The 26,329-nt window shown below is 40.0% G+C and overlaps 1 protein-coding gene across 2 annotated transcripts in view; it reads left to right on the forward strand.

Moving 5' to 3' along the window:
• The window catches only part of LOC309325694 (ubiquitin-conjugating enzyme E2 E2), a 127,281-nt gene extending 103,400 nt beyond the window's left edge, over nucleotides 1-23,881 (forward strand). For both annotated transcript variants that reach the window (XM_081833953.1, XM_081833952.1), the window contains 3 exons: nucleotides 16,842-16,974; nucleotides 19,739-19,886; nucleotides 23,113-23,881. In XM_081833953.1, the coding sequence (XP_081690079.1) occupies nucleotides 16,842-16,974; nucleotides 19,739-19,886; nucleotides 23,113-23,210 (379 nt within the window). In that variant the 3' untranslated portion in view covers nucleotides 23,211-23,881. The remainder of the gene's footprint in view (nucleotides 1-16,841; nucleotides 16,975-19,738; nucleotides 19,887-23,112) is intronic.
• Nucleotides 23,882-26,329: the final 2,448 nt, after the last annotated feature.

The raw sequence follows: 26,329 nt of genomic DNA on the forward strand, positions 1-26,329 counted from the left end.
GATCCTAAGCAGCCTTACTTCGACACTGTATCAGAAAAACTTCAGTGAAGCTCATAAATGGGATTTTACATTGTCCCAGGTAAATAGGAAGTAGCTCTTTTGATAATTCACAATCTAATCAGTGGTTTTATGATTGTAGGATGAGATAAGCCTTCAATAATGCAAATATAAATATAGTGAGAAGATACACAGGATAGTTTATCAGAACCCGGGTGATATTGTGGAAGCGCTTATTTCCCCCCTCCTACTCCACATTCCTCACCCAAGTATGCATCCTTACCCACACAGCAGCAAGGTTATGAAGTTTCAGTTGTGCACAGAAGCATGCAAGTTGTAAAATATATAAAAACAAAGTTCCAATAGACATTACAGTTCCACATACAGCTTGCAAATGCTACTTTCAGGCTCAGCTGACAGTGTAGCACCATAAACTTATAAACCATCATAAAAAGGAAAGGTTTCATGGTGAAGTTACACAGGTTTTGCACAACATTCCTATTACATGTCACAGTATTGCAGTACCACTACCACCCCAAGCTGGAAGTTTACAGTATATTTTTCTGGCTGCATAAAGTTGTGTTACCTTTAGCCATTGATAAGGCCATTAACATCAGTTTCCTTACTGGGACGGGGGATAGAGAAGCAATTTCTTCTTGGTTCGTACCTGTCCTAGTTCATTGTCTAAGATCAATACCACCTCTGAGTCTCAGTATTTGCTGCATCATGAGATACTGAAGTAGAGGATTCAGCCATTCCAAGAAGACACAGTGAAGAAGCTGTCATGCACTTTTTTAAAATAAATAAGAGCTGTTTGATTGGAATAAATAGATTTCTCTAGTGAAGTTTCAGAGTGCAGGGCAGCAATTTTTGGCAAGACATTCAAGCCTGTGTTTAACAGAATAGTAGACCTCTATAATTTAAATCCTTCGGGTCTTTTCTATCCTTAAAGAAAATGGGATTCATCTATCTCTTCTTTCCCCTAAAGCTGAGTTCAGCCATTTTTATCTACTAGTGGTACAATATGCCCCAGGGTATAATCTTTTATATTATGCATTATTCTACTGGTAATAACAGAAATGTTCACCCTCACACACAAAGAGAGAGCTATATTTGAAAGTATGAAAAGATTTTCTTCCCAGTTTGGTTTAATGTGGAATGTTTCATTTACTCACAAAATTAAAGTTAAGCTTTAATAGTGCTTCAAATCTTAATTGTGGGCATTAATGGGTACCTCATTTGGAAGAGCATAAAACTCTTAATCTCAGGGTTGTGGGTTCAAACCCCACGATGGGGAAAAGATTCCTGCATTGCAGGTGGTTGGACTAGATGACCCTCCTGGCCTCTTCCAACTCTACAATTATATGAGTATGATTTTATTATTAAAATTAATTTCAAAAGTGGCATACTTAATGAGTTGTAGGATCCTTTACACATCTTGTTATGCTTCTCAAAATAGATTATATTTTCTTAATTTATTAATTTAGATAATATACTGCATTCTACACAAATCACACAGCACTTTACACCTTAAATATATGCATAGTATTCTACAGTGAAATCTGGTACTCAAAAGTAATTTCCATTGAGTTCATTGGGGTATACTACCAGGGAACTAGATAGCAAATTGAAGTCTAAACCACTAAAAAAAGTGGCAGCTTAGATTTCAAGGAAGTGCTTATTTTGTAATGGTAAAGGTACACCTGACCGTTAGGTCCAGTCGCAGACGACTCTGGGGTTGCATGCTCATCTTGCTCTATAGGCCGAGGGAACTGGCGTTTGTCTGCAGACAGCTTCCAGGTCATGTGGCCAGTATGACTAAGCCACTTCTGGCAAAACCAGAGCAGTGCATGGAAACCTATTTATCTACTTGCACATTGACGTGCTTTTGAACTGCTAGGTGGGCAGGAGCTGGGACCGAACAAAGGGAGCCCACCCTGTTGCGGGGATTCGAACCGCTAACCTTCCGATCGGCAACCCACCTCCCCCTATCAGCCTCTGGCTCATTTCCAACTTTCGGAACTGATGTTCTAGAAAGAACTGCTGAACTTTAAAAACAAAACTCATGGTCAAAACAATTAAACAGAATCCTATCAAGTTGATAAAATAATAAACTACTTTCTTGGCAGAAATACTGTGCTATCTTGGAATAATGAAATCCATGAAATAATATTTATAAAACTTAATTGCTAAAAAAGCTTCACTTTGATAATGCTTGGTCATGTACCAAAGCAGAAGATGATATGTAGCCAAAACATCAAGCCTTGTACTGGTTCAGAACTTTTGTTTGGAGCTGATCTCTAATTTTATTTAGTTTCAGATGACTCAAGAGGGAAGGGGAAGAGAAACCTTGTGTGTTTGGTATTGACCTACTTTCCTAATGCAATAGCAATAGTGATATATTGTCACTGTTTTATTTATAATAATAATAATAATATAATAATAATAATATTTATTTATAAAAACTGCTTCTTTTTCACTTGCTTTAGGTGTGGCACAGAAATACTGGATCAAGTCTCATGTTTCCATCCTGGCCACTAAGTCAGGGTTGCAGATTTTTCCATACATTTATTCTCTGAGCAGTAGGTTTGTAACTCCATACAGAACTGACATAAAGTATAAGAGCGTAAGAGGAAACTGATGGATCCCCTATGGGAAGCCCCTATGGGAAGTCTGCAAATAGAACCTCAGTACAGTAATTCTTTCCCCTCCTGTGGTTTCCAGCAATTGATACTCAGAAACACACTGCCTCCAACTTGGAGGCATGAGTTTTTCTAAACCACCCCCTCCCCGCACTCTGCAGGCAGGTGGGACCGATCCGAATGGTCTGCCCCTGCCACTTAATGAATCCAAATCCTTTTTAGAGAGGGGTACAGGACATTTTATCTCATGTTGATGGCCTCCCTGGTGACCTGCTGGAATGCAGAGTTAATCATGGCTATCGACTGTCTGGCTTCGATGCACCCTCTCTGATCGCATGGAGCCCGGTCAACCCCATGGTTTTCCCCAGACCTGAGGGCAATGAAACAATCGCTGAGACAGCTAGAGCACTGGTGGTGGAAAACTCATTCTGAATTGGGCCAAACACTGGATAGAGCTCAACGTCGAGCCTACCAAGTGGCGATAGCAACGGCAAAGAGGACCTCCTTTTCCGCCTCTGTTGCATCTGCAGAAAATAGCAGCGGGAGACTCTTTCAGGTGGTTCACAATCTAGCTGAACCACTGTTGTCATCGGGGCCAGGTGAGAACCCCAAGATGAGCTTGTGAAGTTTTTTGCAAAGTTGCTCAGATTCGGAAAAAGGTAGACTCCACTGTGGGAGCAGGGCTGGGGCAGCAGAGTGCTGGAATCCTGTCTAGTCAAATTATGTGGGATCAATTCCAATCTGTTACCTCCAAAGGTGTGGACAGGCTGCTTAGACAAGTGAAACTGACCACCTGTCTTCTTGATCCTTGCCCATCCTGACTTATAAAAGTGAGCCAGGCAGGGCTGGATGATCAGCTCCATGGGGTGGTGAACGCTTGCCCCTGTGAGGGAGTCTTCCCAGACTTCTTAAAAACCGCTTCTTAAAAAACTATCTTTGGACCCAACCATCATGACCAACTATCGCCCAATCTCAAATCTTCCATTCTTGAGCCACTTGAGCAGGTGGTTGCTGAACATCTCTAGACACGCCTGGAGGGTGTGGGCCATTTGGATTCCTTCCAATCAGGATTCAGACCTCATCATGGGACTGAAACTGCCTTGGTTGTGCTGGTTGATGATCTCCGACAGGCTAGCGACAGAGGTGAAAGCTGTTTCCTGGTCCTGCTGGATCTCACAGTGGCCTTCAATGCCATCAACCATGACATCCTTCTGGACCATCTAGAGGAGTTGGGAGCTAGGGGAACTGTTATACAATGGCTCTCCATCCTCCTGGGCCGTGTTCAGAAAGTGGTGTTGGGGGATGAGTGTTCAAACCTCTGGGCTCTTACTTGTGGGGTGCCTCAAGGCTCCGTCCTCTTCCCCATGCTTTTTAACATCTATATGAAGCCACTGGGAGAGATCATCAGGGGGTTTGGGCTAGGTGTCCACCAGTATGCGGATGATACCCAGTTCAACTCTCCGTTAAATCTGAACCAGTGAAGGAGGGGTCCCTTTCATATCCCAACATTGGAGGAGCTATCCATTTATTCCTACTCTCTGTTTCCTTTTTCTTATCAAGTTACTGATCCACAATTTATTGATCCTTTTGCACAGGTATATGGCCAGCATGGCCAATGGCCATGGATAATGGGAGTTTTAGTCCAATAATGGATTCACCTGGAGAACCACAGGGTTCACTAATCATGTTTTAGCAGAAATCCAGTCTCCCTGCTGTCATCCTGGTTCTGGTTCTTGTAATCTCTGGTGAATAATGAACATAGCCACAATAATGGTTATTTCATATGCAGTCCAAAATGGACTGGAGAACATTATTAAAAACAAGCAAAGAAAGATTGGTGGCCAACCATGTACATGGAGTTGATCTGAAATCAGCATATTTTGCCTTGACATATGCTTCCCTTTTTTATTTGGATATTGTAATGGTTCTAGGGGTTGCTCGTGCATAAATCGGCGCCATGCTTGGCTGAGTTCCCTGGGTGAACCCTATTCTGTCTGGACAGCCACTCACCCGTGGCTGTCTCAATCGCTGGCAGAATCCGTCAGTGGGTGTTTCTTGAACTTCTTCCAGCAAAGAAGCTCTTTGACGCCTAGTCTCCGTCTACTCTCCCTGCGTGGAAGCCTTCTGCGCAGGGAGGGTGTGGGCAGCGGAGGACCCGTGCTCTCCCCGCTGGTCTCTGTCGAGGAGTCATGGAGCCACCTCGCCGATTCCCCCATCTGCCCCCCTTCTCCACTAGTGTTACGCTGATTTCCTTACCCAGAAGATGGGCTGCTTCTCTCCCTCCCGGTACGCTCTCCGGAATCCCTCTGGAGCCCTCCCTCTCCCTCTGGCTCCGATGGCAGTTCCCTGACAGATATCAACAGTGAATATATTATATTTAAATTTACCTGATAGTTGGATTAATTCCATGATAATCCCTATGGAAGAAACTGCCAACTGACTGATTTGAAAAGGTGGTAATTTTTTCTACAAATTACAGCTCTGGTTAAAATAAACATCTGTAGCATTGTCATTGTAATTTCTAGGGGAAATACATATCAGTTAAGGGAAATTGTAAAATGCACTTCTGTGGAGACTTTTGCAATCAGTTACATAGCTTGCTAATCTTAATGATTACATTTTCACACGTATTTATTGAGCGATGTCTTGGATAAGTAACTTTCCAGCAGGGGTTTCCTTCAAGAAACTACTAGCTTAAAATCCATTGGTTTGCGAATCATGCAAGTCAAGCCATAGCTTTGCAAGTCAAGCCATAGCTTTGAAAAAAATGTTCTTGGTTTACAGCTCATGGAGAGAACTGGAGAGAGCTAAATCTCAAGTCTGGGGTTAGTTGATAAAGCCAGCCAGCTCATGGTTTAACTCAGCACAGCGCAGGACAACCAGCGCAAAACAACCAGAGAGGAGTGAAGTGGCTGCAATTTCTTCCCTGGGAGCTTACATGGTCACATTAATACATGCTTTGGTTTCACATGATGTAGAAACCAGCCCATTGACGAAACCAAAAATATTTAATCTAGGTAGCTACATTTAAGATAAAATTGAATTTATTTTCAATGGTTTACAAAGATTTATTCTATTAACTTTGGTGCATACCCATCCCACCTGCAGTCTGGACCTGTATACACCACATAAGGTACCGTATTTATATTGGCCATGGACCCAGTCTTTTCTTGGTGCGGAATGTTTGTTTCCTTGCTCAGGATGTGTTAGTGGGTTGTTATTATTTGTATGTGCACCCCCTGTTTTGGCCTATTTCTCAGTCTTTTTGAGGGAATGAGGGCCACTCCTCAGTTAAATATACAGTGGTACCTCGCAAGACGAATGCCTCGCAAGACGAAAAACGTGCAAGACAAAAGAGTTTTCCGTTTTTTGAGTCGTTCCGCAAGACGAATTTCCCTATGGACTTGCTTCGCAAGACGAAACGTCTTGCGAGTTCTTGCGAGTTTGTTTCCTTTTTTTAAAGCCGCTAAGCCGTTAATAGCCGCTAAGCCGCTAATAGCCGCTAAGCCGCTTATAGCCGTGCTTCGCAAAACGAAAAAACCGCAAGACTAAGAGACTCGCGGAACGGATTAATTTCGTCTTGCGAGGCACCACTGTACACTTTATCAGTCAATGAGATTGCCAAAAAAACCTGAGAATTTGCCTCATAGGGTATGGATATTTAGGAATGTAGGGAAGAAACAGAACGTAACATTGACTGCAATTCTGAAACTGTAGGTGACCTTCCATTTGCTAGTAATGCGCATTGTGCTTCTTTCAATATTTACCGATACTGCAAAGAGCAAAGGTGTAGCTCTTTCAGCAGAAGCTTCTCTGCTAAGTAGAGTTGACTTGAATGCTTGACTGCAATTGGCATTGGGTGTTTTGTCCCCCCCCCCCCCTTTTGTTACCGTGTCCCAGAACTCCTCTCATTACCCCTGGGCTTGGTACCATTATGCCCGATTTACTATTGTAAACACCTCTATTCATTAGTACCTCTTTTTATTTGTTCTCAGATAGTGTTGGAATTAGTGGGGGGGGGGGGGTGAAAGGATGGTTGGAGGCAGACAGATGAGAGGGAAACTACAAGCTTCTGCTTTCTCAAAACTAGCCTGTCAGCTTCTTTGGCAGCATTCTGAATCCTTTATTTGTTTATGTGTATTTTGCTATTAAAACAGCCACATGGTATTTTTTAGCAGGGTTACCCTGCAAGACGACAGTATACTGCAACCTTTATTAATGTGTGGAACTGGCACACCACAGTTTGTTGCTATTTCAACATCCCCAGTGAATACGATATCATATATAATAGATTATATCATCTGTTTTATGAGACGTGTAGCTGTAGATAGCAATTTCTGACAAGTCATTGCTGATACAAAATCTTGCCTGTTCATGCTATATATACACTCTCCATTCTGTGTTGCAGCTTGTAAGGAGCAATCTAAATATTAGAAGGATACATCTAAACTCTTTAATCAGTGCTTACATGAACCGACTTATCTTTATGGTTCAGCCATTTCCAGCTGGATCTACAGCAGGGAGCTTTGTCTTGCTACTGAAATTGATTAATTTAACTGAGGTTGACAGCAACAGCACACATAAGAGCTGGGACAGTTCAGCCTTAGAAGGATTAGCTTGCCCTTTCTCAAAATTGGTGTCCATCTGAATCAGTCTATTGAAAGATAATATCATTTCAAATGCTGAGATGATTCTTTGCTTTCACTGAGGTCTGTGGTTTATTCGCCAGCACAATCAGCATTGAATGGCTGTATAAATCACATGAAATATAAAATGCTGGAGCTTCAGCATAGTCGGCAGATGTCCACACAGAGAAGAGAGCAATTAAATTCTCCTGCGTTAAAGCAGATAGAATTATTCTCCTGCAGAGGACTTGCACATATGGGAATTTTCTCTGGAGAAGCCTGGTGTCTTGTCACTCCCTTGGGGATTGTGAGTGTATAAATGGCTTAATAATTGTGAAAAAGCATTAAAGAAGAAAATGAAGCATTATTAATTGCAAAAGAAAAAGTGTGGTGCTAATCATTGCTATCTGCTTTTTGAATGGAGCTTATTTATTTTGAATTCGTCTGTAGTAACTTAAAAATATGCAGAAAGCTTCAGTGCAATCTTAAGCATGTTTACCCATTGAATTCTGTGGTGCACATAAATACTCATAGGACTGGACTGTTGGAAACATGTGCAAATGTACTAGTATTGATTTGTATTGCTAAATTATTAAATGCATTTAATGAATTCAGTGATTAATTATTGAAACACTGAAAATCTTTTACACAAGAACAGAGGAAGATGTCTTAAACAGAGGTAGGTCCCTCTAGCTCAGTATTGTTTACAGTGACTGAGAGCAGGTCTCTTTTCAGACAAGTGTCCCAGAGTCAATCATTCAGGAAAACCCTGCTTCTTGTGAGCATATGGGGGTCTCCAAATGCAAAGGAACTCCTTAGCTGATGTTGAAATTATGGGGACATTAATAACAGCGTACCTTTTCCCTAAGATACCCTGGGCCCACCTCAGTTAGGGTTTTACCTTTCAAAGCTGGGACATTGAATTGGGATAGTGAGCTACTGATGGAGTTGTTTCCACAATAGTCGTCGTCTTCTTCTTCTTCTTCTTCTTCTTCTTCTTCTTCTTCTTCTTCTTCTTCCTTCTTTGGCGATCACTCGTAGCCAAGTAAGATTGTCTTCCATAAACACAGTTTTTCCAAAGAGTCCGTAAGTGACTGTGGAGGCCAGTTCTGGAGCCACACATCCCTCCACAGTGGGGACATTGGTTCCCGGGTGGGAGTTGATCACGGTGTGGATTTGCCAAGCGTGCCTTCCTCTTAGCACGTTTCTTCCTTGCGTTCTGAGTTCGAGTGTCTTCAAAGTCCATGACACCTTTGTTAAAGGCTGTTCTTCAACTGGAGTGCTCACAGGCCAGTGTTTCCCAGTTGTCGGTGTCTAGAATACATTTTTTTAGATTTGCCTTGAGAGAGTCTTTAAACCTCTTTTGTTGACCACCAGCATTACGCTTTCCATTTTTAAGTTCGGAATAGAGTAGTTGCTTTGGAAGACAGTGGGAGCCCAATATGTTCAATACCGGGGCTGAGTCTTCAAATATGGGAAGAAAAGAAAGTCTTGGATCATGTTCAGAGTTTTTCTCTCACCACTCAACCACTGAAACCTCCGCCATACACTTAGAATTTGAGAGGGGGTTGCTCTTCAGTTCATGGTTGCCAGTATAAAGTGGGAATCCATAATCTTTTCACTACAAACACACACACACTTCCAGGTTTCCTCTTCTCAATCCTGGCCTCTTTAGCAGTTTTCCAGGCATCGGCACTTTTAAAAAAATCTCCATCTTAATATACTTTACCAGAGCATTAAGGAATGAAATGCAGTGTGGAACTAAGCATTTCCTTCATCCAAAGTTGTCTTACTAACCATCTCTCCAGTCCTAAGATCTTTGGCTGCAGCTGCAACTGGTTTTCCACAATATCTGTGTAAGGCGCTGAGGGTTTGGAACATGGGACTCTGCCACCAGGGCAGCTGTCGTGCAGATGGAATAATTGGGCTGAAGTCTTCTGCAATTTAGCCACACTCATATAATGCCTAGAGATGCTACTGCTGCTCTGAAGCCCCTCTGGAATGGGTGACCCAAGGAAACAATAACTGTTGTCCCATGCTTGGTTTTTCAGGCTGAGCAGTCTTTGAGTAGTTTGGTCCAACCTGGCCTGCTTTACTGGCTTTACCTGAATTTGACCCAGCTGTCCTTGACTATGCCCCTGCCTTACTCCAACCTCAACCATACCTGTTTGGAAGTATGCCCTGCCCCTGGGCCCTTGAATGCTGATTTGCAAGGTCAGGCTGGAGCAAGCAAATCAAAGCTAGAGGAAGAGTGTAGCCCAAGGCAGTAGCAACAGATCTTGTGCTACAGTTCTGCCTATTTGGACCATGCCTTTGTTTCAGCATCTGCCAATTAATAGCAGCTCCCTGCTGGGCCTGACAATAAGTGGGCTGTGAGAAGCAGACAGAACTGGCAAATAGTAGAAGCGTTTAATTGCATTTAACATTGAGGCTTTGAGGAGGAAAGTTGAGAAGCAAGAAAAACAGCAAGCATATTTAAAGGCATGTTTTATGCCAGTTACTTTGCTTCTTTCAGTGATAACATGGATTGAAAAAAGACAGAAATAGAACACAACTAGGGAACCTATGGATAAATCCCATCAAGCCCAAGCCAATGTTGGCAGTGCTCAAGGACTCTGGGAGTTGTAGTCTAAAGGGCCACAGGGTCCCAATCCCTGAATCAGAATGTTATATTTGGTATCTTTGGATCAGTGTTTGAAATTTGCCAGGTGATTTTTGCTATTGGCGGAGGTCCAGATGTGACTATGTGGAGATTTCTGGGCACCAGGTTGGCAACCACAGTTTAAAAGCCTCTGCCTTAGTCCATAGTTAATACCATTTCCATTTCCACGGTGTGTGTTTCTCCTTCTTGCATACTGGGACAAATGAATTGTCGCAACAGCAAGCTGCAGTCAGGCAATGTAGTTGAGATCATAGAATTGTAGTGTTGAAAGGGGCACTGAAATCATCTAACCCCCTGGTGAATAGACATTCCGCTGTGGCGACCATAACCTAGATTTAAGGTGCCATTACATATCTGAGTTTCTAACATGGCTTCGGATTGCCTACTCCAGGCCTCACCTTTAGTTGCCCAAAACATGTTTGGTGGAGAACGTTGTTGTTTTTAAAAAAGAACAAATAAATAAATGTTGCTGCTTCCTTAAAATTAGATAAGTGGGGTTTTCAACAAGACAGAGTCTGAAAAATGTGACTTATCCTATCTAATTCTTTGTTCTAATTTGTGTGACTTCATTTTAAGTTTCTCTCAACAGTACCACTAGGTAGTTTTCCCGGTAATTATATCATGGAAAATCTGGAAAAATACTAGCTTGACCATCTGATGTTGAAGGACTGTGCATTTCACTTCTTACATTTTATATATGAATTGGGGGGGAGGGGGCCATAGTTCAATGGTAGAGCATCACCTTTGCATGAAAAAGGTCCCAGGTTCAGTTCCCAGTATCTCCAGGTAGTGCTGGAAAATATTCCCTGCCTGGTAGTCTGCAGCTTGTTGTGTTCCATTATTTCTTGTTTACAGGGTCTTTCTTCTTAGGCATGCTTAGAAAGTGTGCTATGGCTGTGGCACATCCATTTTTTTTAGGTTGATAAAGAGTAGTTAGCCACCTTTTTGGTTCAGTAACAATTAAACCTTCCCAGACAAGTTGTGATTGGTATTTCCATGGATGGCAGAAGTCCCTTTCATTATTAGTTCTCTAGTTTATTTCTTATAGCAGTCTCAGCTGTGCTTTATTACTCAAAGGTTATTTCAAACTGAGAACTGGGTAAATTAAATTCCATTTGGCAGCTAGTTTCCTGATATAGACATTGTCAGATGCGAATGAATGGCAATGCTGTGTCTGTTTCAATTGTTTAAACAGACCAGTTTTCCCTTTAAAATAAAAACTATGTTTTCTAATCCTTAAAAGATTTCATAATACAATAAGATCAGCATCCCACTTTATAAGGAAAGTATGCCATTTAGAAATCTGTGAAACGTTATCAGCTATTACAGAAAATTAATGCAGATACCATGACTAATGAACTGATACACTGCTTTAAACAGTAGTCATCATTCAGTTATATGCAAGAAATCATGCACTTGGATATTTTATTGAAGGGAGCCTAAGGAATAACAATTAAGAGGGTTTTATTAACTTTCAGCACACAAAATGAATAGTTGAGCATTGAACACGACATGATGCCATGTGATAATTGCATGCCTTGGTTATATTGCAAGGCATGGAACATAGCCAAAAGCCTTCATCTGTTCTGGATATAGTTATTTTTTACACTCTGCTTATTGAGTACATTATTGCAATAGTATTATTACAGTTGTAGCTGGTACTATTTCATAAGAAATGCCCTGAAAATATATTGCCATATTGTGGCTAAATCGAATCTTATTTCTTTCTGCTGAATAATAGTGAGCAGCAGTTCGCAACAGAACCACCATTAGTCTTGACTGACAATAATATCTGATATTATTCATTTATCGTGGTGGACAACAAAGCTAGAGGCATATTGTAAATCTTTCAAATAGAAGAAGGTTTTACTTAGGAACAAAGTGAAATAATGATTTAGACATAAATATTTTATTCATCAATCTTGAATTATAGTAATTAAAAGAGGGGGGACAATTCTCCATTAATGTTAGTGTAGTATACATTGCAGCAGAAGATCCTGCTACTAATTACATACTAAATAAAAATATGGTATCAAGGTAGATTACACTTACTGATTACTGATTCCTGTTTGTTTTTTTAAAAGCATATTCCCCTCCCCTTCCAGAAAAAGAATACAGTTTTACAATGTTCATCAGCAAAAACTTTGTACCTTGGATATCAGCAGAGAGTAAAGAGTGGTGGTAGCTGTACAAGCGGGGACCACAAAAATCAATAGCAAAATTACTCATAATTTTAGTAATTAGGACTATAGGTTGTTTAGAAGAGGAATTAAAATCAGCACATTCTGTTAGGAGGTTATTAGGGCTTGTTTTTTGTTTACTTAAAATAATAACCGTCAACTTTGTTCTGTGTTTTTTTATTTTTAAAAAATGCAGTATTTTTTGGCCGCTTTGTAACCAGGTTCTCTGGGAGACTTTCAGCCGTTACTGCATTAAGACTGAAGCGGGGGGGACGGGGGACACTAGATAATGAGACTGCCTTTTGCCTGTCCTTCATCAGGAGCTCAGTTATGGGGCCAAATTATAGCCCAACACCGCAGTGACAGTACTGTCCCAAGATTGTTCAAAAAGTTATGTGTTTGAAACGTTGGATTTCCTGACCACATAAGCAGTGGTTCTGATTAGTCAGAACTGGAAAATAACCTTTTGAATATGTAAGCCACAATTATTCTCCTGGGAAAACCATACCCAGTTGCCCAGAAAATGTTTAGTCATCCCCCAAAACTTTTGTTGGCCTGTTCAGTTGGGGGGGTTGGGGGGTGGATAAATACCCTAAAATCCTTTGCAACCCCTTTCGAAGCAGCAGCTACCACTTCCATATTGAGAGCTGCCTTCTACTTCCTTGCTAAGAGCACTTCTGCAGCCCTTAAGAACGAAATTTCAAATTGAGGTATTGAACAATGAATATAAAAATTTGTCTAAAATGTATAAAATGTTGCTGGAATGGCATACAAAAGATGAAGAGGTAAAATCGGTAATGATACATTGGGCCAGAGATTTCGGTTATAACATACAATATGATGACTGGATGAAATTATGGAATGAAAGGTTAAAATTTAAGGAAAATGTAATGAAAATGGTCTATAGATGGTACATAACGCCAGTAAAATTGGCTAAAATGTATAAAACATGTAACAAGTGTTGGAAATGTAAAGAAAAAGAAGGAACTTTCTATCATATGTGGTGGGAATGTAAAAAGGTGAAAGGCTTCTGGGAAATGATATATAATGAATTGAAAAAGATGTTGAGATATACATTTGTTAAAAAACCAGAGGCCTTCCTATTAGGATTGGTAGGTAATGAAATTAATAGAAAAGACTGCAAACTTTTCCAATACGCAGTAACAGCAGCAAGAATACTTCTGGTGCAAAGATGGAAGCAGGTAGAAATTCCAACAGTGTAAGAATGGAGAATGAAACTGACTGAATATGCAGAATTGGATAAACTGACCGGGAAGATTCGTTATCAGAAAGACCAAAAGTTTATTGAGGACTGGGGGAGATTTACAGAGTATCTGAAAGGCATATGTGATGTACAGACAACGCTTGTTGGTTTTGAAGAGTCTCTGTAAAAAATTAAGAAATATTGTAAAAAAGAAGTAAGTGAAAGGTAGAGGAATGGCTAAAGGCAATAGTAAGTTAAGAAATGCGTTAACAATAGAAACTAATGAAAGATTGGCAGAGAAATTGAGGGAAGTCAAAAATTGATGACTGTGTGATAAAGTATGAGTAGATTGTACAAAAATGTTTGAAAAATGAATAAAAATTATTTTTTTTAAAAAAAAAAGAACGTCTGCGTCCATCAGGTTCTGCAGGCTGATGCCTGCCAAAGAGATAAAATCTCTTCAATCATTCTTGAGAGCAGCCAAAGCTACACGAAGCACTTATTGAGAGCAGTGGGAGATCATATTTCTTCGGCAGGCATCAGGGATGGTTATGGGGTGGGGCAGAGCAAGCCAGCGATTTTTAAAAAGCAGGTAGCAACTTCAAAAAAGAGAGAACTACCAGTAAGCATCCCCTATGCTGAAGCCAGCATAAATTATTGGAGGGAAAGTGGGGGAGTTGGGTGCACAAATTATTCATAATTCACTAAAGGACCCCTGACAGTCAAATCCAGTCGTGAATGACTCTGGGGTTGCGGCGCTCATCTTGCTTTACTAGCTGAGGGAGATGGTGTTTGTCCGCAGACAGTTTTTCTGGGTCATGTGGCCAGCATGACTAAGCCGCTTCTGACGAAACCAGAGCAGCGCACGGAAACACCGTTTACCTTCCTGCCAGAGCGGTACCTATTTATCTACTTGCAGGAGCAGGGACCGAACAACGGGAGCTCACCCCATTGCGGGGATTCGAACCGACAACCTTTTGATCGGTGAGCCCTAGGCTCAGTGGTTTTGACCACAGCGCCACCCGCGTCCCACATAGTTCATTAAGTAGTAAATGGAAAGGATCCTCTGGCTTGCAATGGAGGAAGGGTGTGGAGACTGTCTTCCTTAATGAATTAATGAACTGATAACCTAATGAATTTAAGGATACACTAGTAATAATCATGAATGATAACTTCAGACGTGCATACCTTTGCACTTTGGCCACACCTGCTTCATCATGTGACCTCCTCAGGGTTGGCTGTGGGTCAATGTGGCCCTTAGGCTGAAAAGAGTTAGCATCCCTGGTTTAAACCATTGATCTTCAACTGGATACTTGGGTCTTGCCCAGATTTGACATGTGTTGCACCAATGGCACCCTTCCTCTGAGGTTGTGTGGCATATCATTAAATTTATGTCCCTCCCTCCCAAAGGGGAGAGAGGGAATATTTTTCTATGGGCATTTTCACCCTGCATGAAAAGCGCACGTTACAAAATTTCTCTTTAGTTTGAAATATTAAAAATATAGGACATTTGCTTCCTTTGTACCTGGGGTTTTAAAAAAATGAATACAGTCACACCTCATTTTGCAGCCAGGAGCCATTCCGGAGCCCCGTCCTCTAGCCAAAAAGGACACTGGGCAAAGAACCGTGTCTGCACACACACGCACGCTCATGGAGTGGTTTGTGCTTCTGTGCATGTGCAAAGCGCGATTTAGCCTTCTGCGCATGCACAAGCAGCAAACCCAGAAGTAACCCGTTCCGGTACTACCGGGTTTGCTGCAGACGTTCACCAGAATGGACACTAGACAAGGCGGATGTTCGCGGAGGTATTACTGTACATTGCAGTTTGGGACTGAGTGCAGCTTCTTGGTCTGAAAAGCTTGGAAGTAGACCAGGGTTTCCCATCCTTGAGTCTCCAGCTGTTTTTGGACTACAATTCTCATCATCTCTAACCACTGAACCTGCTAGTTGGTGATGATGGGAGTTGTAGTCCAAAAACAACTGGAGACCCAAGTTTGCGTGAATCCTAAAGTAGATAGATGTAAGTTTTTCATAAGAACACTGTCCTTGCAAATGTCACCATATATTTTATAGGAATTATTATAGTTAAATATAGTTACAGCTAGAATTGTCTATTGTGAGTAGTATCAGAAGTGAAAGCATCCATCAGAAACACAGTATAATTTAACTTGTGATACTTCAAGTTCCCATCAGTCTCCAAATCCCATCAGCCACAACCAGCATGGGTATTCATTGGTTTAAATGAGTAGAAAGGGACCCTGAGGGTCATCTAGTCCAACCCCCTGCAATGCTGGAATCTCAACATGGGGTTCCCCTTCCAATTTGAAACCATACTTGCTTAGCATTGCAAATGTGCCAGCAGTTTTCTTGCTGCACCTCCTGTATTTTGAATGTTTTTCATTATTACAGATAAAATCTCATTATTGATAATTATAAAATAAAAATAAATATGTTTTTTCAAAAAAGCAATGTGTTACGATTCATAGGGCTGTGGTTTTCATATTTTGGCTGTATGTAATGAGTATAATGTGCATAGTTGTGGGGGGGGGGGATTAGCAACAAGTTATGCTGTTTCTTAAATTTTTGCCCTCAGAGTGTAAACTTGGGGAAGGGAGAGACTTGATAGTTAGACTGAAATTACCACATAATTGTGTGTGTGAAAGAGAGAATTTGCTGTTTTCTAAACTTCTGTGTTTCCTTTACCTTTTATTACAAGAACGTGAGTTTTAGATGTAAGTTGTGATAATCAGAATTCTTAAAAGAGTTTGTAAGGTGTGTATGGATTTGGTTTATGCAGCTGTGTTTATTACAGACAACATATTTCATAATTTAACTGGTCTGAGCATTCTTTCTTCAGCGTAGTTTCCACTTCTCAGTGCATTATGTAATAATTGTGGGCTGCAGTAGCCTTCTGTTGCTAGAATGATCTAGATATCTATTTTAAAATGTTGCTTGTCATGATGCCTGCCACCTGTGCTTATGTGCTGTGTACATTAGGAACATCTTAGCTGATAATATGTATGAGAGAGAGAGAGAGAGAAATCATTTTTCTTTGTGTATGTTTTTACTTTCAATACATAGTGTCATAATTAAGGAATAAAGAAGTCATCTATTACTGGAATGGCTTAGGTGTCCAGAAACAATGTTGTTTGTCATGGTGCCCAAGTTTTATATCCTCCAAAATAATGTTATTACAATGCCACCTAGTGATAAGGTGAATGACAAGGTACATTAATAGAGAATGTCTTAACTGGTCTTTTTATTTTTTTAAAAAAAGGAAACAGAAATTGATAACGTGAATGACAATGTAAAATAATACAGAATGTCTAACAACTGTTTCTGGGGGTGGGGAAACCTACTTTAGGGTACAGAAAATGACCTCATATACACAGTAAATTATAAACAGGTCCAAAAATGTGATTTATTTTCAGTTCTAATCCACTTTGTAAACAATACTTATGAAAAATATAACTGATGTGCTGCACAAGTGTCATTTTTCAGTTATTAAATATGCTTTACTTTATTTTACAGTGCTGGACCTAAGGGAGACAACATTTATGAATGGAGATCAACTATACTTGGGCCTCCAGGTTCTGTGTATGAGGGAGGAGTTTTTTTCCTTGATATTACCTTCTCACCAGACTATCCCTTTAAACCACCGAAGGTAAGGGATGAGTAAAATTAATAATTTATACTGAAAAGTAAGTAGTTTCAGAACCAATCTTGATACACGTGTAGAATTGTATTATGTACAAAAGAAAATGAACAAAATACTTATAAAGGTGCATGGCTGCTTTTAAAATTATACGAAGAAAAAATGACCATTAGGATCTGATGTCTGTCAGGTGATGTCAAAGACCCAGAATCCAATCTCATTAGACAGAATTGACAAATATTTCAAGAACAAACCTTGGTTATTGCTCATGGTTTGCCTTTCTTTCCTTCATTATAACTATTTTTAAAATATTAAGGCTGCAGTCGTATGCATCCCTGGGAGCAAGACCCAATGAACACAGTGGAATTACTTACAAATAGACATATATAAGAGTTCACTGTACTGTGTATATAGTTTAAGGAAGTTCTCCAAGAAATAAAGTCAAAAACTGTGGGTTTGTGCAAGTGATCAAAGATGGGGAAAGTTTTAAAATTTGGTTAGATTCTGGCATTTTTCCAAAATTGGGGTGGAGGGAAATAAAACAACGGCTTTCAAAAGTATTTGCGATGTTAGGGTTGTTATGTATTAGACTTTACTTCTTTGTTGTTTTAAAAGCCTGCTATGTCAAATCCCATTTGAAGACCTTGTGGTGTTTCATGCAACTAGAGTTCACAAAGTCTGAGTTGACAATGTCATCTCTTGATTCTATAGAGAGACTGTCGAGCTGAGGATTTGTGGAAAAGTGTAAGTCTGTCCTATACCATGTCATGCAAGATCCTAAAGGTCACTCAGCATCTAGGATATACAAAACTATGCCTTTGAGGATAGTTAAAACTATCTCTCCCTCCCCCCCCCAACCTGTTTTAATTTAATCTACATTCAATTTTGCACTATTCATATTGCATTGTATTATTTATATTAAATTATGTAAATATTTATTCAGACAGAATAAAAGCAATTTCCTGCATATGTTAGGACATAATAAACATCAAATACTAAAAAATAATTTTTAAAAATGCGCATTATAGCGCACCACAATTAACAGGTAAGTAGGGCATGCCCTAAAACAATATTCACTATAAAAATGCAATAAACATTTCACATTTCAGGACAACATAATTAACAACTCCTCAAAATATCTTATGAAACATCACAAATGAAAGTCATCTATAAAAAAATAAAATAAAGATGCCACATTTTGAAACAATGTAATTAGCAACCAATTGAATGAAAAATAAAACCACTCTTTCCAACCCACCATATGTGCAATTCATCATAAAGTTAAGCAAGGCAATCCAATTAAATTCCCAGCCCCCTTTGCAACCATAAATGCAACTTAATGTAACTACATCTAAAAGTGCATTCCACTCAGTTCCTCTCAAGCATGCTCTTACATAAGATACTCAAACATCACTCTTCTAACACAACCTCTGTTCTGCAACTACCCCCATAATTCAGTCTCATATCCTCAACCAACGACCCACTCACATGCCTACACCACGAGACCCAGACATATATATACTGACATAGAAAGCAAGCAACAAAGAAAAAAAAATATTATATAGGATTATAATATTTATATTTCCTTCTTTATAAAATGTTTATATTCAACCAGCTCCCATGAAACATCATGGTGGTGTACAATAATGTATGCAACTGGCACGATGGCTGTTAACCAGAAGGCTGGTGGTTTGAGCCCACCCAGGGATAGCTGTGGGCAGGATTCCTGCATTGCAGGGGGTTGGACTAGATGACCCTCGGAGTCCCTACAATTCTATGATTCTATGGAAGCACCATAAAAACAATACAAAATAATTATTAAGATAACTGGCTAATCAATAAAGTTTAAATAGCTGCACAGGCCTGTTAGCATCAAAACGTCTTCAGGAGACACCTGAAAGTCAGCATATATCTCTGCTGAAAGAGAATTCCAATGCTTGGGTCCAGTGATACAAAATGGCCCAACTTGTTCAAGCCAATCAGGTCTCTGTGATACCGTGTGGGACCAGCCACAGTGCAGAGAGCCATGCTCTCTTCCATTCCACCCACCTGTTTTTATGCTTTTTCCTGTCAACAGTCAGTCAGCAGTCCATGCTAAGCACACTCAGGACATACAGTGGTACCTCGGGTTACATACACTTCAGGTTACAGACTCCGCTAACCCAGAAATAGTGCTTCAGGTTAAGAATTTTGCGTCAGGATGAGAACAGAAATTGTGCTCTGGCGGCGCGGCAGCAGGAGGAGGCCCCATTAGCAAAAGTGGTGCTTCAGGTTAAGAACAGTTTCAGGTTAAGTACGGACCTCCGGAACGAAATAAGTTCTTAACCCGAGGTACCACTGTATTGGGCTGTTTGACTCCGCCCTCAACACACAAACACACACAGAGAGGGAGAGAGAGAGAACGGGGGGGGGGGGAGGGTCTTCTAAAAATTGCTTCTACTTCTACAAACATTTGGTCCCCCTAAGCGTGCTGATACCTCCCTCTTGTATGAGAATGGTGCTGTTTTGACTATGTAAGGGCCAGAACTTGGACAAATTAGATAGCTTTTTGTTTATATGATGGAGTGGAAATCCTTATTAGCATGGATAATTGTTGGTTTGTTTAGTCCCTGCCTTTCACCCGAAGATCCCAGGCTGGGTTACAACATTAAAACACAAAATAAAAAACAGTTTGAAGCAAGTTGTATTTATTACGAATCACAGTATATATTTGATTTATTATAAATAGTAGGATATATTTGATATCTACTCAGTTGTTCTTGGTTTTCCCCAGGTCACATTCCGGACAAGAATTTATCATTGTAATATTAACAGTCAAGGAGTGATTTGTTTGGATATTTTAAAAGACAACTGGAGTCCAGCATTAACCATATCTAAAGTCCTTCTTTCCATCTGCTCACTTCTTACAGACTGCAACCCTGGTAAGACTTCTGTGCTGTATTGTATATAGCTGGATGGTGATATAACAGATTTACATCTTCAGTTATCCATGAAAAGCTACTACAGTGATTTAGATTAGCAAATGGTTAACCAAAAGTACCTGTGTTGCAGGTAATGAATGCAATTTAGGCTGAGTGCATTCATAGAGTTGAGCCTTTTGCCTAGCCCTGCTACTGTGTTTTTAACAGAAATCTGGCATGCAGAAATTGAGCATGCTGGGGAAAACTTTTCCTGCTTAATTGTTACATTTCAGGCTTCTGTTAAAGTGCAGGGGGGCGGGGAGTGGCATCCCTATTCATTCAGTGTCAGCTGTCAAAAATATTAATAGATGGAGTAGTTTGTCTGTTTTGCTATCAATACTGAAATCTATTTAAGTCAGTAACATATTTTTATTTGCAATAATAAGTACTTCATATGTTTCGATGGTAAAGATAGCAGCTATTGATTTTTCTATCTAGAGTTGGGGGGAAATCACTGACAAATCAATTGAATTGCTTTTTGCACTGAAAAGATTTTCTGCTGATTCAGCCACCCTGGAGTTTTTCTCTTAATTTAATACCATGGCTCAAACATGGTTTGGCACTAGGGAACAAGCTCAGGCGTTACACACTCTCCTTAATTTCTTCCTCTCTTTGTGCATTCTACTTAAATAGTTAATTTCTGATTTGCAGCAAAACATAGTTTAATGATGCATTGATGATCCTCAGCACACCAGAATCAACCCTGGTTTACAATCCTGGTTTAGCAGGGTGAGCGCAAACCATAGTTTATTGCTTTGGGGTAAAAGGTCAAGTTGTGGTTTGCTGCAAATGAGAAAGTTACTAACTAAACAGAGCTCATGCAGGGAGGAGTGAGCATCCAAGCCAGGGGTTCCACCGTAGTAGTAGTAGTAATAATAATAATAGTAATAATAATAATAATAATAATTTTTATTTATACCCCGCCTTCCCCAGCCAGCCAAGGCCGGGCTCAGGGCGGCTAACAAGCAATAATAAAACAAGTTGAATGAATACAACTTAAAAACAAGATTAAAAAACAACATTAAAATATTGAAACAGTAAAATATTAAAATGATAAAAATGCAGCCTCCATGTAATGTGAACTAACCCAGTTTCTCAATCCTTAATTAATGTTTAAACTGCTCATAGGAAGTGATGGAATTAATACTCTATGGCTGGTGTGAGCTGGGTTTATCCGACTACTTAATGCCAAGTTCATACGAAATGCTTTCTTCGAATTTTTCCTTTCTTGCCTGGATCATTTCTTTGTTTATAACAATTGTGCATTCGTGGGATGGTGTTTCCTCTTTAAAACCAAAACAGATTCATACAGGGACTTTTAAGGGAGAACTCACATTAGCATGATGGAATTTATTTATTTTTTTAAAAAAATCTTTTTTTCTGGCAGTGCTGTTTTCTGGCTTTAGGCCCATTTCTTTTAGACCCAGTATAGGTCTGGTGCAATTTTAACAAATTGTCAGATTAGTCATGCTTTGTAATCTGATTTTGAACATGGAGAAGCAAATTGACTACCTTTTTTCTTTCAGTGGGGGAATTGCTTTGAGAATACCCCAGGCACATCTCAGAGAAACACACACACACAGAGCGTTCTCTGTTCTCTGTCAGCTGGAAGCAATTTTCAGTGTCCTCTGCCTTCCCTTCATCTTAGCCTGCCCCAGCCCACTTTAAAGGCAGAAACCTGGCGGGGGCCCTGCAATGATAAGCAACCTTGTGCTCTTTGTTCACTACTCATCTAATGGGCAGAAGCAGATCAGGTCAAATGGAAAGGCAGCAGCGAGTGCTTCCACAAAAATATAACTACAAAACATGCAGGTTTTCCCTCGCGAAGGGGAGGGGGATGACATGTATCAGTTACCCAGTAGGCTTGGATTTATGCAAATCTTCATTAGAACAACAAATAGTAATAAGAATGGCAGCTAATTAACCTCCAGCCATACGCAGTGATTAAACTGAGTTTGACGCACAGCTGCAGCTTCATTGGCAAAGCCTCGCTGTTCTTCTCAAGCAAGCCGTGCTGAGGAAATGAAAAAGAGGTATTTGCTCCTGAAACTTCTGACGTTCTTGCGGTAATCTGCAAAAGATGTCGAGGAGAAGATCTTCCCTCTCTGGCTTTACATCGCCAGCCTTTTATTTCTGAACACTCAAGGCAGGCACATGCTTGTCCCTTTTAAACAAGCGTCGTGAGAGTTGACTTGTAAACTGTGTCAGCACCATCAGGGAGCAAATTGTAGTTAACTGCTTTCTGATTCTTGCTAGCAACTCGGTGGATTTATTGCTGTGTGTTGGTTTATTCATTTATTTTATTAGCTTTATATACAGTCCTTCATCATAAGATATCAGGGCGGTTCACAGAATAAAATACAGGATAAAAACAAGGAAATAAGTAAAACAAAACAGCAAAACAATAATTGTGATAGAGGAATAAGAAATTATAAAATGATAGCATCTGCATTATTATTATCATTATTATCAATTATTGTTATTAATGTTGTTGTTAATTTGAAAAAAGTGATGCCATGAGAATGAGATACCTTGTCTCCAGTCCCATTTACAGTTTTGCATGGGAGTGAATGGTGCATGCATGAAGCTTGCTGGTATTTCCACCTTCAAATTTTGCATTGTCGAAAATGGCAAAAAGGGTAAGGGAGCCTTGGGGTGGGGGGAAACACTGGATTTGCATTAGGACAGGTAGAGTGGAAGTTTTGCTCCTAAACCCACCAAACTGCATCTTGCCATTTGCTAGTAAAGAGGCGAGGCACTGAGGTCTGCATGAAACCACGAGTCACTCCTGCATCCAAATGAAGGCTGTCTCATTTATCTGCCCATCAGAAATGCAAGTAGGGTTGGGTCATATCAGATACTTATTACTATCGTAGACAGTGTAGCATAAGTGTGCATAGCACTTTGCAAAGTAACGAAGAAGATGATAGTTCCTGCTTCAGAGATCTTTGTTGCAAACTACATGTAACATGGAGTATTGTAATTAGACACCCTTCAGAATCAGGGGGGTCAGTTTGGTTTCTGTCTGTGGCACAGATGATAGGGCACAGTCCTTCTCAGTCAGTGTTATTCCTTTATTCTAACATTCAGATCTGGCATCATGGGTGCTGTTGCTTTTGCATTGTGGCCAGAGTGAACAGTTCACTTAGAGCATGGCAATTGGTTGACTGGTTTTCTCCCTTTGCAGCTGACCCCCTGGTTGGAAGTATTGCTACTCAATATATGACAAACAGAGCAGAGCATGACAGAATGGCCAGACAGTGGACCAAGAGATACGCTACATAGGAATCTGCTGTGGAATCTGCTGGACCTGTGCAAGCACATTCACCAAGTGCATCAATAGCCCTCCCCTTCTTATTTTTATTACGTTTGGAAGCATTTTGTGACAAAGTTGATTGCCCTTTCCCCCTTTATTTTTATTCTTTTATTTTATTTTTTTCTGTTCAACTTGAAAACTGTATCTTTAAAATATAGATTGGGAATTTGGGGTTACAGTGCAAGGAATGTTGGAGCTGTAATAGTATAGAGCTTTGTCACAAAGCTTTGTATTAATGTATTTTTTTTTTCTTTGTTGTGTCTTTGGGGGGAGAAACAAGCAAACAAAACTCAGAACTATATATTGTTTCTACTTAAATGTAGTGTTTAGGGTTATTTTTTTGTACGGAAGTCTTTAATGGTGGGTGCATGTTACTGGGAACCGGTTTTGTATTAAAAAAAAAAGCATAAAACTTAAGAATCACTGTGCATTACTAAGACTGTGTTTTAACACCAGCCTGCTCTTTTCCCAAACACTAGGCTGCTGGGTTGAACCAGATGATACGTATTTTGATTTACTTAAAAGAAAAGTGCTTGTAAATTTCTTAGGGACCTGCCACTTTTGACTGTGGATCAGTTGATGTACACTTGTATTATTAAAGCACTCAATAAAAAAACAAAACACTGTGGCTGATAACATGCACTTCTTGTAATGCTCCTTGTGCAGTGGACCCAGGTCAGCTCCGCATGTTTCTGAACTGGCATAAAACTAAAGTATCTACAGTTGCTTTTAGTTCCGAGTTGTTCTTTTTCCCCTAAGGGCCAGCTCCAGTATGCTATTTGTGGATCAATTGCCACAGGAAAAGGGAAGCACAATGATACCGTTAACACATCCAATGTTAATGTCCTTTGTTAAAGATCATCATCTCCAGGGTGACATTGGCAGGGTTAAAATCTGAGGTGTCTCCACTGCCCTACAATACCCAGTTCACAAGAAGCAATTCCAATAGCTATGTAAAAGGCAATCGCTGTTGACATACTCCCTGATTTTATCTGGGATGGCGTCTACTTGATTAGCACTTGCAAACATCTCTCGATCTGCAATGGGATGCGTAAATTATGTTGTAATAAAATTTGTTCATACTGTTCCACTTTTCACAACAAAGCAAATCTCTTGTCATACAGTATGTGTCACAACAATATCAAGGTTTACAACACATGGCAGCTTACATTGGATCTTAAAAAAAATGATCAGTCGTTTTTTGTAGGTAGCAATATCTTAACACTATATAGGTTATATCATTCACCTTATATCAAACAAAATATGCTCACGTCGAAGAGCATACTGTAATTTGTTGTGTCATTTTATGCTTAGAATCAGCAGCGCTCTTAAAACACAGCTCTTTAACTTGGCACTGTTTCACTTGGCACTGTTTCACCTTGTCTCTAGGCTCATCTAAGGGATATATATATATACGAAATCTACGAAAGCATATATATATATATATACGAAATCTACGAAAGCATATATATATATATATATATATATATATATATATATATACGAAAGCATATATATATATATATACACACACATATACATACAGGTCACTTGCAAATGATCCACATTTATGTGTATATATATATATACACACACATATACATACAGGTCACTTGCAAATGATCCACATTTAACATGCGCTTTCAACTTTACACAGTTCACAGCAAGCCAGTTTAAAAGCTCATTTTGCACAAGGTTTTCCCAGTAGAAATAACTTTTGGGGGAAGACTCATTCAGTGCAGTGCTCCAGAAGGTAAGATTGCTCATAGCGGGCTGGTTCTAAGGTGGTGGTTTGAGTACAGTGGAACCTCAGAAGCCGAACGCTTGTAAACTCGGAACGTTTAGGCTCCCGAATGATTGAAAACCAGAAGTGATTGTTCCGGTTTTTGAATGATTTTCAGAAGCTGAACACCCGGCACAGCTTCCAGTTGACTGCAGGATGCTCCTGCAGCCAATCAGAAGCTGTGCCTTGGAAGTCAAACAGACTTCCGGAACGGATTCCATTTGACTTCCAAGGTACGACTGTATAGGCATTTCTGCATATTTCCCACAACGTAAGCCCAGTGTAAGAAGCAAGTGACTTGTAATCCATATCTGACTTGCATCCTCAGCACTGAAATCATATTGCAATCTTTGTAGGTCCATGAACACACAGTGTTACCATGCTTAAATTTTTTACTGGTTCAAAAAATGCAAATTTCTCAACTTCAACCTATTTTGCAGCGGAAATGTTTGTGAGAACAGGTGTCCTGTGATCACAACTTTTAGTATAGATGATGCCATGAAGAACAGTAACAGGGAGAAAAAGGTCTGAAGAAGCAAATATAAAAAGGGGCGATCACAAATGTGCAACAAGGGAGACTTGAAGGAAGATGAAAAAGGAGCACTGCCAAGCATCTGCAGGAACTGTGGAGGGACAGCTCAGCCCTTTAGTGGAAACTGGTTGCAGTTCTAATTCCAGAGCACTAGAAGGAACGGGACCAAACAAAATATTGTCTGTTGTCAATGACATGCTGCCTACAAGCTGGATAAAAGTAAAGAAACCCAAGTTCAGACATAGCTGGGAAATCTTTGTCCATGCAAGCACAGGGCACAGCACTGTTTATGTTCAACCCACATATGCAGCTGTGTACATTTGGTCTTATCCATCCTTGGATGCAGGAGGTTTTTACTGCTGTGCGCTGTGCGCTGCACGCTAAACCTGCACTAAATGTGCATTGTCTACGCCGTCTCGCCCGTTGCCCCATGGATTGTGTTTTAAACTTTAAAAGCAACACTCGTCCTTATTAAATCCTTGTTGTACTGTTCAAAAAACAAGTCTACTGCACTAAACACTTTCAGCAAGGGTACTTGTGGCAAGGCTATTTCTACTCAGAATTGACCTTCAAGCTAATTTTAGACATGTCAGTATGGAAGAAAATACTCAGCTAAGTGGGTGTTGTGATTTGGAAAGTATAAGCTCCAGTATTGATATTTAAATTGTATTTGTTTTTCAGATGCAAGTTTGTTGCCTCTTATAATTTCACAATGTTATAATTTTACTTAATTTAAAATAAATATACAAGACAAAAGTGAAATGATGTACCAA

The sequence above is a fragment of the Podarcis erhardii genome (genome assembly GCF_964252035.2).
Source record: "Podarcis erhardii genome assembly, chromosome: 12".
Taxonomy (NCBI): domain Eukaryota; kingdom Metazoa; phylum Chordata; class Lepidosauria; order Squamata; family Lacertidae; genus Podarcis; species Podarcis erhardii.